General features: G+C 38.5%; 1 protein-coding gene across 5 annotated transcripts in view; it reads right to left on the reverse strand.

Annotated features, from left to right (window-relative positions):
- UNC13B (unc-13 homolog B) overlaps positions 1-15,041 on the reverse strand; it is a 246,905-nt gene that overhangs the window by 154,663 nt on the left and 77,201 nt on the right. For all 5 annotated transcript variants that reach the window (XM_055092058.2, XM_008955225.4, XM_055092057.2 and 2 more), the window contains exons 4-6: positions 12,400-12,517; positions 11,158-11,281; positions 5,631-5,704 (exon numbers count right to left, since the gene is read on the reverse strand). In XM_055092058.2, coding sequence (XP_054948033.1) covers positions 5,631-5,704; positions 11,158-11,281; positions 12,400-12,517 — 316 coding nt within the window. The remainder of the gene's footprint in view (positions 1-5,630; positions 5,705-11,157; positions 11,282-12,399; positions 12,518-15,041) is intronic.

The following is a 15,041-nucleotide window of genomic DNA, read 5'->3' on the forward strand; positions in this document are numbered from 1 at the left end:
GACTCCTACACAATAATAATGGGAGACTTTAACACCCCACTGTCAACAATAGACAGCTCAACGAGACAGAAAGTTAACAAGGATATCCAGGAATTGAACTCAGCTCTGCACCAAGCAGATCTCATAGACATCTACAGAACTCTCCACCCCAAATCAACAGAATATACATTCTCCTCAGCACCACACCGCACTTACTCTAAAATTGACCACATAGTTGGAAGTAAAGCTCTCCTCAGCAAATGTAAAAGAACAGAAATTATAACAAACTGTCTCTCAGACCACAGTGCAATCAAACTAGAACTCAGGAGTAATAAACTCATTCAAAACCGCTCAACTACATGGAAACTCAACAACCTGCTCCTGAATGACTACTGGGTACATAATGAAATGAAGGCAGAAATAAAGATGTTCTTTGAAACCAACGAGAACAAAGACACAACAAACCAGAATCTCTGGGACACATTCAAAGCAATGTGTAGAGGGAAATTTATAGCACTAAATGCCCACAAGAGAAAGCAGGAAAGATCTAAAATTCACACCCTAACGTCACAATTAAAAGGACTAGAGAAGCAAGAGCAAACACATTCAAAAGCTAGCAGAAGGCAAGAAATAACTAAGAACAGAGCAGAACTGAAGGAGATAGAGACACAAAAAGCCCTTCAAAAAAAATCAATGAATCCAGGAGCTGGTTTTTTGAAAAAATCAACAAAATTGATAGACTGCTAGCAAGACTAATAAAGAAGAAAAGAGAGAAGAATCAAATAGACGCAGTAAAAAATGATAAAGGAGATATCACCACTGATCCCACAGAAATACAAACTACCATCAGAGAATACTATAAACACCTCTATGCAAATAAACTAGAAAATCTAGAAGAAATGGATAAATTCCTCGACACATACACCATTCCAAGAATGAACCAGGAAGAAGTTGAATCCCTGAATAGACCAATAACAGGCTTTGAAATTGAGGCAATAATTAATAGCTTACCAACCAAAAAAAGTCCAGGACCAGACAGATTCACAGCCGAATTCTACCAGAGGTACAAGGAAGAGCTGGTACCATTCCTTCTGAAACTATTCCAATCAATAGAAAAAGAGGGAATCCTCCCTAACTCATTTTATGAGGCCAGCATCATCCTGATACCAAAGCCTGGCAGAGACACAACAAAAAGAGAGAATTTTAGATCAATATCCCTGATGAACATCGATGCAAAAATCCTTAATAAAATACTGACAAACTGAATCCAGCAGCACATCAAAAAGCGTATCCACCATGATTAAGTGGGCTTCATCCCTGGGATGCAAGACTGGTTCAACATACGCAAATCAATAAATCTAATTCAGCATATAAACAGAACCAAAGACAAAAACCACATGATTATCTCAATAGATGCAGAAAAGGCCTTTGACAAAATTCAACAGCCCTTCATGCTAAAAACTCTCAATAAATTAGGTACTGATGGGACGTATCTCAAAATAATAAGAGCTATCTATGACAAACCTACAGCCAATATCATACTGAATGGGCAAAAACTGGAAGCATTCCCTTTGAAAACTGGCACAAGGCAGGGATGCCCTCTCTCACCACTCCTATTCAACATAGCGTTGGAAGTTCTGGCCAGGGCAATCAGGCAGGACAAAGAAATAAAGGGTATTCAATTAGAAAAAGAGGAAATCAAATTGTCCCTGTTTGCAGATGACATGATTGTATATCTAGAAAACCCCACTGTCTCAGCCCAAAATCTCCTTAAGCTGATAAGCAACTTCAGCAAAGTCTCAGGATACAAAATCAATGTGCAAAAATCACAAGCATTCCTGTACACCAATAACAGACAAACAGAGAGCCAAATCATGAGTGAACTCCCATTCACAGTTGCTTCAAACAAAATAAAATACCTAGGAATCCAACTTACAAGGGATGTGAAGGACCTCTTCAAGGAGAACTACAAACCACTGCTCAAAAAAATAAAAAAGGATATAAACAAATGGAAGAACATTCCATGCTCATGAATAGGAAGAATCAATATCATGAAAATGGCCATACTGCCCAAGGTAATTTATAGATTCAATGCCATCCCCCCCATCAAGCTACCAATGACTTTCTTCACAGAATTGGAAAAAACTACTTTAAAGTTCATATGGAACCAAAAAAGAGCCCACATTGCCAAGTCAATCCTAAGCCAAAAGAACAAAGCTGGAGGCATCACGCTACCTGACTTCAAACTATATTACAAGGCTACAGTAATTAAAACAGCATGGTACTGGTACCAAAACAGAGATATAGATCAATGGAACAAAACAGAGCCCTCAGAAGTAATACCACACATCTACAACCATCTAATCTTTGACAAACCTGACAAAAACAAGAAATGGGAAAAGGATTCCCTATTCAACAAATGGTGCTGGGAAAACTGGCTAGCCATATGTAGAAAGCTGAAACTGGATCCCTTCCTTACACCTTATACAAAAATTCATTCAAGATGGATTAAAGACTTAAATGTTAGACCTAAAATCATAAAAACCCTAGAAGAAAACCTAGGCAATACCATTCAGGACATAGGCATGGGCAAGGACTTCATGTCTAAAACACCAAAAGCAATGGCCACAAAAGCCAAAATTGACAAATGGGATCTAATTAAACTAAAGAGCTTCTGCACAGCAAAAGAAACTACCGTCAGAGTGAACAGGCAACCTAGAGAATGGGAGAAAATTTTTGCAATCTACTCCTCTGACAAAGGGCTAATATCCAGAATCTACAAAGAACTCAAACAAATTTACAAGAAAAAAAAAACAACCCCATCAACAAGTGGGCAAAGGATATGAACAGACGCTTCTCAAAAGAAGACATTTATGCAGCCAACAGACACATGAAAAAATGCTCATCATCACTGGCCATCAGAGAAATGCAAATCAAAACCACAATGACATACCATCTCACACCAGTTAGAATGGCAATCATTAAAAAGTCAGGAAACAACAGGTGCTGGAGAGGATGTGGAGAAATAGGAACACTTTTACACTGTTGGTGGGACTGGAAACTGGTTCAACCATTGTGGAATACAGTGTGGCGATTCCTCAGGGATCTAGAACTAGAAATACCATTTGACTCAGCCATCCCATTACTGGGTATAGACCCAAAGGATTATAAATCATGCTGCTATAAAGACACATGCATGTGTATGTTTATTGCGGCACTATTCACAATAGCAAAGACCTGGAACCAACCCAAATGTCCAACAATGATAGACTGGATTAAGAAAATGTGGCACATATACACCATGGAATACTATGCAGCCGTAAAAAATGATGAGTTCATGTCCTTTGTAGGGACATGGATGAAGCTGGAAACCATCATTCTCAGCAAACTATCGCCAAGGACAAAAAACCAAACATCGCATGTTCTCACTCACAGGTGGGAATTGAACAATGAGAACACTTGGACACAGGAAGGGGAACATCACACACTGGGGCCTGTTGTGGGGTGGCGGGAGGCGGGGAGGGATAGCATTAGGAGATATACCTAATGTAAATGACGAGTTAATGGGTGCAGCACACCAACATGGCACATGTATACATATGTAACAAACCTGCACATTGTGCACATGTACCCTAAAACTTAAAGTATAAAAATAATAAAATTTAAAAAAAAACACAGAAAGCAAAAATCTGATATGCAGTTGGGAACCACAGACCAAGAACCATTATTATTAGAACTTATAAAATTCCACAATTTTTGTATAAGTTATATTTGGTTTTTAAATTGTTTTAATCCCTTCTTCTGATTCTGTATAATGACACAGAGCAAAGCCTATAAAACGAAAAGTACAACATGCTTCTTTACTAGGAAAACAAAGATGATGGCAGTCTGAAAGGCTGAATACCACTCCACAGCCAGGCTTGGGAAGAATGAAAACACAAAGTAAAGTACATGCAAAGACAGCACAAATGCTCAGAGTTACTAAGTGGAGAAAGAGGACTGGAGCTTTCAACAATGAAGAAAAGTTAGGATGTTGGTGTGGACATGAGAAGAGTTATACAGCTTAATAACAGAAAGCCTACCAAGAACAAAGGAGGTAACGGAAAACCCTGAAAAGAGTAGATGTTGCTTGTCCCAAATGCCATTTCTTCATCTTTCATTTAACTCACTGTGGGTTGAACTATGTCCTAAAAGATATGTTAGACTTCTAACCCTAAGTATCTGTGAATATGACCTTATTTGGAAACAAGGTCTCTGCAGATATAATCAAATTAATTCAATGACTGTTGTTCTTACAAGAAAAATGGAAATTTAGACACAGACACACAGAGACAGGAGAATGCATTGTGAAGACACAGACAGACACACAGGGAGGCACATTACAACAGAGGCAGAGATTAGAATGATACATCTACAAGCTAAGGAACAGCAAGGACTGCCAGCAACCATCAGAGGTAGGAGGAGAGTACAGGATGCTTCCTCCTTCAGAGCCTCTAGACGGAGCTGAACTTATCCTGCTGACAGCCTAATTTCAGACTTCCAGTCTACAGAACTGTGTGAAAACAAATTTTGGTTGCTGTAAGTCACCTAGTTTGTGGTACTTTGTGATGGCAGCTGTAGGAAACAAATACAGTCATCAAACCACTGCATTTTGGCTTTCTGTACTAGTCTATGGATGTATACTCGTCATCAATCACCAAATCCAATAGCTCTATTTCATAATTCACTTGATTTAACATGTGATACTGTCAAGAATTTCTGCCTTGAATCTCTTTTTTTCTTTGTTCCATTAATCTTTCCTGGTTATCTTATTCTCTCTCTTTAAGGTTGCCCTTTCTCAGTCTCCTTTGTTTCTCAGAATTCTATGTCTAAGGTTTCCCAAGATTTTGTTCCTGTTCTTTAATACTGTCTCCATACGCTCTACCTGAGCAAGTTTTTCCATTCCTATGACTTCAATTGTTACTAATATATTAATGAAGCTCTATGCCTACAGCTCTCTACCCATTCAAACCTCAACTTCAAATTATCTCATGAAATTGTTTATCAACAATTTCTGCTGAAATATCCTCTGGCACTCAAAGTATATCTTATAATCAGACCCATTTTTTAGTAGCCCACATGTCCAAAATAAACAAATTTATCATCTTTTCCCTCCATCAGCAATAACAAAAACATTCTCCAATCCTGATGCCCCAGGTTGAGCTGAATGCGTTCTCTTATACACACCAGCCTCATCTCTGGAGGTAAGTTAGGACCAGCAAGAACAAACAATGCAATAGTCTAAACATCCTCAAAAACAGGACACAAATAAAAATAATATCCAAAAAACTGAGAGACAGTAGAAGCAAAAGAAATGCCTCCAACTCACAGGTGTAACAAAAGAGGACAGATTCCCTGGTACAAGCTCCTTCTCTAAGAGTCTACAGCCAGACTAGTACCATAGTATGGGAGAGTGGGAAGAACAGAATAAATGGGAGATGGAACCTTCTAGTGACATTTCAGGCAATCTTCTAGCTGCCTTTTTTCTTTAATGCAATTTAAGTGATTTCATTCTCAGGACAACATGCTCTTGGGCCCCTCCCTGGGCAACCTATAAAGAGCACTGGAGATTTTCCCCCATCTCTCTATACTGCAAATAAGGCTGCTCCTACCTCATTGTCAGCTCCCAAGGCATTGATTTGCTCCCATTTGTAGGTCCAATATCTGGCTTCCTCCTCTGGGATATCTACCATAAAAAAAAGAAGAAAAAGAAAAGAAATCACATCAGCAGGTAATAAATCATCAGCAGATAACACTTTACTCTGTCTAATGACTAAAGTCAGAAGGTGGTAGTGATGCACAAGTTTTAACTGATGGTTTGGTTCTTGTCATGAACATTATCTTTACTCTTCACAAAAACCAATACAATGTACTGTTATTCCCATTGTTATTTTGTAGATGAAGAAGCTGAAGCTCAGAGAGCTAAAATAATCTGGTCAGGGTCACAGTTTATAAAGAGATGAGCCATGATTCAAACCATGGTTTGTATGATTCCAAAAACTACATTCTTTCTATGTAACCATACTACCTTCCCCCTCAGCAAGACCAAAACCATCCAAAGGATTAGCTTAGAAGAAAAGTTACATGCTGAGATATTGAGATGCTCAAAATTCAAAGGTTTTCTCCCAAAAAAATTAAAAGTAGAATTACCATGTGACATAGTTCTCCCACTTTGGATTATATATACGAAAGAGGTGAAAGCAGGATCTCAAAGAGATATGTGCACACCCAAGTTCCTAGTAGCATTATTCACAATAGCCAAGAGTTGAAGCAACCCAAGTGTCCACTAATGGATGAAAGGATTAACAAAATGAGAGATTTACATACAACGGAGCATTATTCAGCCTTAAAAGGAAGAAAATCCTGCCACATGCCATAACATGGATAAACTTTGAGGATATTACACTAAATGAAATGAGTCCATCACAAAAAAGACAAATACTGTATGATTTCACTTCTCTAAGGTAACTAAAGTAGTCAAATTCACAGAAAAGAAAGAATGGTCATTGCCAGTGGCTGTGGGGAGGGGGAAATGAGAAGTTGTTTGATGGAGACAGAGTTTTAGTTTTGCAAGGTGAAAAAGTTCTGGATATCTGTTGCACAACAATGTGAATGTACTTAACACTAGTGAACTGTACACTTAAAAATGGTTAAGATGCTAAATTTTCAGTTATGTCTCTTACCACAATTAAAAATTTTTTAAAAGAAGCTATTAAAAAATACTCATAGGTTTTATGCCTGGAAAATATTAGATGCTCAAATATTTGTTAAGTGAGTCTCTAAGTGAAAATATTTGAATTCTTAAAAAATAATGGTATAATGGTATATCCTCATTCCTAAACATTTTACATTGACTATAACAACTTCTCCCCAAAACTCACCTTTTAAAAACATCAAGTATGACCATCTAACCAGCACTGAAGAGAAACACTCAGGCAATATATGGATCATATCAACTTCAGAGACATTTCAACAGATACACATTCTAGTAGCCACATGAATAAAGCAAATATAGCCCTTTCCTTTCTCCTTTGTTCCACCTGTCCAAAACTTCAGCTCCTTCCCTTCAACTAGCTCTTTAACAACTGGTAGCAATATTTCAAAGTCTTATTTAAAAACACTTACACACACCTTCAAATAGTCTACAACGTAATTTGTATAGTGCTTTCTCATGCATATGGTACACCCATAAAATGGTATACTATGCACCTGTTACAAAGAAGGAGAGTGGGAAGTGCAAGGTGGAAGAGGAGCTGCTGCTGCTGCGGGTCTATATGCTCTGATGTGGGATGATTCACCAAGATATACTAAGTGCAAAACAGCAAGGCACAGGGAATGTGTTAGAATATGCTACTATTTGCGTTTTAAAAAGAAGATGGTGGTGTGTGTGTGTGTGTGTGTGCGCGCTTATATTCAGAAACTGACTCTGGAAAGATACACAAGAAAGTATTAATAGTGGTAGCCTACAGGAAGAAAATGGATTTCTGAAGGGACTTTTCACTGGATAACTTTTTAAACCATTATTAATTTATTCCTGCCTCATTCCACAAAAATAGTATTAAGAAGAAAAAAATAGAGAGATACAAGCATGTTTATTGCAGTGCTATTTATAACAGTACAAACTTCAAACAATCAAAATACCCAACAGGAAGTGGTTAAATGTATTATACAAATAGTTAAAAGTAAAAGCCCAGGCTCTAGAGTCAGACCATGGCCAAAATACTTAAATACTCTCTGTCATAGTTTGCTTATCTCTAAAGTGGGGAATAATAGTTGGGCCTGCCTCAAAGGACTGAAATGAGGATTACTGAGCTAACACATGTAAATACTTAGTGACATGCCCACCAACACACAATAATTCACCATAAATGTTACTTTGTTATTATTGATTTTTTTTTTTTTTTTGAGACAGAGTCTTGCTCTATTGCCTAGGCTGGAGAGCAGCGGTGGAATCTCGGCTCACTGCAACCTCCATGCCTCCTGGGTTCAAGTGATTCTCCTGCCTCAGCCTCCTAAGTAGCTGAGATTACAGGCGCACGACACCTTGCCCAGCTAATTTTTTGTATTTTTAGTAGAAATGGGGTTTCACCATGTTGGTCAGGCTGGTCTTGAACTCCTGACCTCATGATCCACCCACCTCAGCCTCCCAAAATGCTGGGATTACAGGTGTGAGCCACCATGCCAGGCCCTGATTTTTAAATAAAATCAACTACTAAAAGTAGAAGAATAATGTCTATTTTATATAACATTTGTAACTATGTAATTAGTGAGTGAAATCAGTCAAAAAGTAATACAACATTAAAAAAACAACCATTTAAAGTCTCTGGAAATGGTGCTAAGTGCATACAGCAAAAGAAAAAACATTTATTCAAGAATATCTACTAAAATTTGGTGAAAATGGTCAATATCTGTGGTATTTGAACCAAGACCCACTCCCTCCAATTGATTTTCCCTTCACTTGCAGCTTGGTCTACAGTCCCACAAGAAAGACTTCCTTTCTATTTTTCTGAAATAATAGTTGTTCTGAGTTTAGTTCTTTCTGAGCTAGCTGGAAAATCATGTCATTTTTGCTTAAATCACCATAGGATACAAGATACAAATACACTGAGATCATAAAATGACAGCAATAACAATAGAACATGCAAATATCAATAATATGAACAGTAAAAAATTAAAATAAAACTAATAGAAATCAACTAAACTAAAACAAGATACTGTTGCAGGAAGTCAGGGACCCTGAACGGAGGGACAGGCTGAAGCCATGGCAGAAGAACATAAATTGTGAAGATTTCATGGACATTTATTAGTTCCCCAAATTAATACTTTTATAATTTCTTAAGCCTGTCTTTACTGCAATCTCTGAACATAAATTGTGAAGATTTCATGGACACTTATCACTTCCCCAATCAATACTCGAGATTTCCTATGCCTGTCTTTACTTTAATCTCTTAATCCCATCATCTTTGTAAGCTGAGGTTGAATGTGGCCTCAGGACCCTGTGAGGATTGTGTTAACTGCACAAATTGTTTAAATAATATGAAATCTGGGCACCTTGAAAAAAGAACAGGATAACAGCGATGTTCAGCGAAAAAGAGAGATAACCTTGAAGTCTGGCTGCCTGTGGGCTGGGCAGAACAGAGCCATATTTATCTTCTTTCAAAAGCAAACAGGAGAAATATCACTGAATTCTTTTTCTCAGCAAGGAACATCCCTGAGAAAGAGAATGCGTCCCTAAGGGGAGGCTCTGAAATGGCTGCTTTGGGGACGTCTGTCTTTTACAGTTGTAGATAAGGGATGAAATAAGCCCTGGTCTCCTGTAGCGCTCCCAGGCTTATTAGGACAAGGAAATTCCTGCCTAATAAATTTTGGTCAGACCAGTTGTCTGCTCTCAAAGCCTGTCTCCTGATAAAATGTTATCAATGACAATGCATGCCCGAAACTTCATTAGCAATTTTAATTTCGCCCCAGTCCTGTGATCTCGCTCTGCCTCCATTTACCTTGTGATATTTTATTACCTTGTGAAGCATGTGATCTCTGTGACCCACACCCTATTCGTACACTCCCTCCTCTTTTGAAAATCACCAATAAAAACTTGCTGGTTTTGCAGCTTGGGGGGCGTCACAGAACCTGCCGACATGTGACGTCTCCCCTGGACACCCAGCTTTAAAATTTCCCTCTTTTGTACTCTTTCCCTTTATTTCTTAGACCGGCCAACACTTAGGAAAAATGGAAAAGGACCCACGTGAAATATCGGGGGCTGAATTTCCCCCGATAAGATATCATACAAAATAATCAAATAAAGATTAACCATTGGGAAACACAAAAGACTGCCAAGGATGTGCAGAAACAGGCACTCCCCAGATATAATTTATAAGAGTATAAATTGGTATAACCTTTTGGACAAGGAACTTAGTAGATTCCATAAAAAGTAATGATGTACTTATACTTTGATCCAGCAATTCTACTTTAAGAAATTTATTCTAGACTCAAAATGGGCAAAGATATACAGAGTTATTAGTTTGTGGTATATAACATCAAAAAAAAAAATGAAAAAACCCACCTGTCAATCAATAAAGGATTACTTAAATAAATTATGGTAGGCCAGGCATGGTGGCTCACGCTTGTAATTCCAGCACTTTCGGAAGCAGAGGTGGGCAGATCGTTTGAGGTCAGGAGTTCGAGACCAGCCTGACCAACATGGTGAAACCCTGTCTCTACAAAAAATTACAAAAAATTAGCCAGGTGTGGTAGCACAAGCCTGTAATCTCAGTGACTCAGGAGGCTGAGACATGAGAATTACTTGAACCCAGGAGGCAGAGGTTGCAGTGAGCCAAGATCATGCCACTGCCCTAAAGCCTGGGCAGAGCAAGACTCCATCTCAAAAAAAGGAAAAAAAAAACAAACAAAAAAAAGATAAATTATGGTAGAGGCATCTGTTCAGATGAATAAGACAGATCTTAAAGTATAACATGGAGCGATGTTCAGGATAAATGTCTAAGCAGTTTGTAAAACACTATATATCAGCAAATAAATATTACATAGGGTATGATCCAAATTTTGCCAAAATAAGTTTTTGGAAAATAAATATCACGTGTCTAAACCAAAATACAAGAATGTTAACAGTGGTTTCACACTGGAGAATGCAAAGAAGATTAAAGGAACTGGGAAAATAAACTTTTAGCTTTATCCATGTACATTTCCTTACTATTTGAATTTTTATCATGAGCATGTATTGTGATTTAATTTACATTTTAAATTATTATTCTATTTATCAGTGCTATTTAATACTTAAATTAACAAATCAGAAGGTATATATAGTCACTTCAAGACAATAAATGTTTATTTTCAAAATAATAAATCTAACAAGCAAATATTTCATAAGTCATTATAATAAATAGTCACAGAAAATTAAATGAGTTGAAGAGAATGCTTTTTAGTGTAGATTCTTTAATGAGCACTATTCTATATTCTACTTTGCACCATTCCCTGGGTGAAGTGTTATGAGAAAGAGAGTGAATGAAGACAGAATATCCTCAAAGGAGATGGCTGAGGTGACAAAATATACATTAACGAAACAACTAGCAAACAATTCCAAACAATATGGTAAAAATTATTAAATAGTTTTAAAATTTTACTCACCAAAAGGCAACTCAAATCTTGTATCAAGCAAAATTTTATGAGGAGTTGGGTTTCTAGTTCCACAGATCTCATCGTCTTTCATTAACGTCTCTGCCTCTAATGTGGACCATTCCCCAGGCCCTTCCTAGGAAACAAATATCTAAGATTAAAGTTTAATCTTTCTTGGCTCCCTCTTAGTTCAAGAGTCAGGTTTTTTTCTCTGAAGTTCCTTGTTTGAGCTTCTGAGGGCCATTCACATCCTGATAAGGCAAACACACCACTGTCACCACCTGCCTCCACTGCATGTGGCTTCTGTTTTCCCTCTTTGGTGGGGAGAGCAGCTTTCACTGTGCTCAGCTCTGCAGGTCTAACGAGGACAGAATGTCTGGAGTACCATACTCTAAAACTAAGTACCTCTGTGGATCAATATTTAACCTGCACAGTTCTTAATGACTGTGTCACTGTTTCTAGTCAGTAAAAAGCTACTAACATTGCTGGCTAAATAGGATTGAACTGGGGCAGCAATGAAAATGAACTGCCCATCTGCCTGGGGAGTAGAGACTTAGCTAGAACTAAAAGAAATACAGAAAATAGAGGCAATTTCAACTTCCCCACTCCCAGAGAAAACTCATGGTCCATGTTAACACCAAACAGGAATATAACAGATTTTGTCCAGGTCCAAAGTGGGGAAATGATGCTGAGTTATGGTCTAGTCTAGGAAAGTGAGGCAAGAGTTCAATCCTAGAAATAACATATAGAGACAGTGTGAATACAAATTGCCAAGCCTGGTAGTTCCTTAAACTCTGTCAGGCTTACATGCAGAAGAAGGGCACTGAAAACTAGTTCCTTGGAGATTGGTAACTCAAAGAAACAAAGCAGAGAATAGCCAGCCAGCTGGCTAAGGAAGTTTAATGGGACTTCTCCCAGGGCAGTGACTTAGAAGAGAACACAGAAACCACAAGTACCCTAAGTAAACACACACACCGACACACACATACCTCAGAAGGGGCTATCTACCTGATAAGGCTGAAGAGGTGCTCTGGAGCCTGTGAGTTCAGTCACAGGACACAGGGTAGGCCAGACATAAATAAAATCATCTGAACCTTCAGGTGAAGTTAGGAACAGGCAGGTTGCATGCCCTCTAATTAGAAAGGGGGAAGAATAATCCAAGATGCATGGACGAATATTAGCTAAAGTGGAGCTAGCATGGGGAGAAGCATGGGCTGGGAACCATACTTCCAAACAGAAAATGCAATGACTGACCTCATCTGACTGACGAATAGTCTTCAGCGCAATCCACACAGTCCCCACCATGGTGTCCCAGATCAGTCCTTTGTTCCATACCTCCACACTTAGACCCAGGTCCAGGCGACTAATCTCACTAAGGGAAAGAGGAAAGCCCTTTGAGGAAAGCTAGACAATATGAAAGAAACAACTACATCTCCTGTTTTGCTAAACTTTGAATGCTTTCTCACCAGGATCCTGTCTTCAGGAAAAATCAAAATTTCCCAGAATGCCACGACCATTTTTAGGCTCCAAGAAACCTATAATAGGTATCCATAGAAAACTGCCTTTGTTACAGTTAAATAAGTTCCAGAGACCTGCTGCTATACCACACAGTGCCTCCAGTTAGCAATAAGGTATTGTGCACCTCAAAATTTAAGAGGGTAGATTTCATATTAAATGCTCTTAACACACACATACAACAAAAAAAAGGAGACACAAGTAAACTTTTAGAGGTGATAAATATATTTACTACCTTGATTATGGTGATGGTAACACAACTATATAAATGTCTAAATTGTATACATTAATTATGTACAGTTTTTTATATCCCAATTAAACCTCAGTGGGGATGAGGGGGGGAAAAGAAAGAAAAATGCCTTTGTCTATCCATTCTTTCCGCTTTGGAGAGACAATCATAATTAGACTAATGCAGTTTCACACAATATGAGGCCAAGTAATAAGGACATTATTGCCAGGCCTGCCTGCCAATTTCCACCCATAGGCAACAGTTTTATATGTTTTATTGTTAACTAACACTGCTTCAACTTAAACTACACATTGTATACAGGAAACTTTTAGGAAAGGTAAGTCTACTTTACAAGATTTATCAGGCTGGGCATGGTGGCTCAAGCCTGTAATCCCAGCACTTTGGGAGGTGCACGGATCACCTGAGGTCAGGAGTTTGAGACCAGCTTGGCCAACGTGGCAAAACCCTGTCTCTACTAAAAATACAAAAATTAGCTGGGCATGGTGGCGCACACCTGTAATCCCAGCTACTTGGGAGGCTGAGGCACAAGAATCACTTGAACCCAGGAGGCAGAGCCAAGATCACGCCATTGCACTCCAGCCTGAGTGACAGAGCCAGACTCCATCCCCACCAAAAAAGCCGGGGAGGGGGGGATTTATGAAAGGGAGTCCAGGGAGAAGTAGGGTCCCTGAGAACATATAAGTTTGATAGGAACATGTGGTCACAGGCAAGTGAGGGGCTCTAGAGTGTGCTAGTTCACACCACTCAGTCCCTGGAGACTCATTAATCATCATTAAGCTAGGCACTGTCACTTATAAGCAAAATTATTACCATGGGATAATGATAAATACAATGATTTTCCTATAATAATAACCAGGGGAAAAAATTCGAAAAGAAATCATTCCATAAAGAGCCAGATAAGCACTATTTAAAAGCAGTATCATACATGGTTGAATATCTGCTTGGAAGGACTAACTCAAACATAATCCCAGTATTAAACTAGAATACGCAAATAGTACCTGTGTTAATGCTAAAAACGTTCTCCAGAAAGCTCTTATTGAAACACAAGGTTACTTGAGGGGTAATCCAGGAAAGACAAGAAAAGACCAATTCCAGCAGAGAAAGCAGAAAGGCATTCTCAGGAAAACAACAGCTATTTATCACAAGTAGAAGCTTCAAGTTTGTACTTTAGAGAAAGCTTGGGTTCCCTGTTGTGCTATAAAATAAATGTTCTCAGATTCACAAGTTTGAGATATAGAATGACAGCCACAGAATTCATGTCAGGTGTTGAAAATGAATAAAGCAAAGAAAATTTGTCCCTTTTATATAAATATAATACAGCATAGAATGTACTGAGTTAATTTATTCATTTAATTAGCATTTCCTGAGCACTTACAAGACATATGACTTAGTGCTTTGGAGTAGAAACATAATATAGGACTCAGTTTTTGTGTCCAAAAACTTCTAAGCTATCTGGAGAGCTATTCAGAGCCACAAAGTAGATGAATAAGCCTAGCCACTAAGTTACAGTGTTCACAGTGGAGAAACTAAGCTTTTTGTCACATAATTTAATTCAGCCTAATTAACCAATTAGTCTTGGAAAAGATATGTGACATCCTCAAATCCATTGGACTTATCCGTCATTTGAATATGGAATCGAAAAATTGCTTGGGCCAGGTGCAATGGCTCATGCCTGTAATCCCAGTATGTTGGGAGGCTGAGGTGGGAAGATCACTTGAGCCCAGGAGTTTGAGACCAGCCTGGACAACATGGCAAAACCTAGTGTCTCCCAGAAAAATTTTTTTTAATTAGCTAGACATGGTGGCATGCATCTGTAGTCCCAGTTACTCAGGAGGCTGAGGCAGGAAAATCATTTGAGCCCAGGAGATCAAGGCTGCAGTGAGCCAAGATGGTGCCACTGCACTCCAGCCTGGGCAACAGAGTGAGACCCTGTCCCACAAAATAAAGAAAAAAAGAAAAATTGCTTGGGGATACATATATAATATTCCCAAATCAACTCCCAAATAGCATCTCAAGCCAACAGACAGAAGAAATAGCCAGAGGTCTTCAACAGCTTGACTTGAACAGATAAAGAAGAAAATCTGCTCTTCAGAGAACTCTCTAGGGAGAAGGCCCAAACAATGAGTATATA

This window comes from Pan paniscus, chromosome 11 (assembly GCF_029289425.2).
Source record: "Pan paniscus chromosome 11, NHGRI_mPanPan1-v2.0_pri, whole genome shotgun sequence".
Classification (NCBI taxonomy): Eukaryota; Metazoa; Chordata; class Mammalia; order Primates; family Hominidae; genus Pan; species Pan paniscus.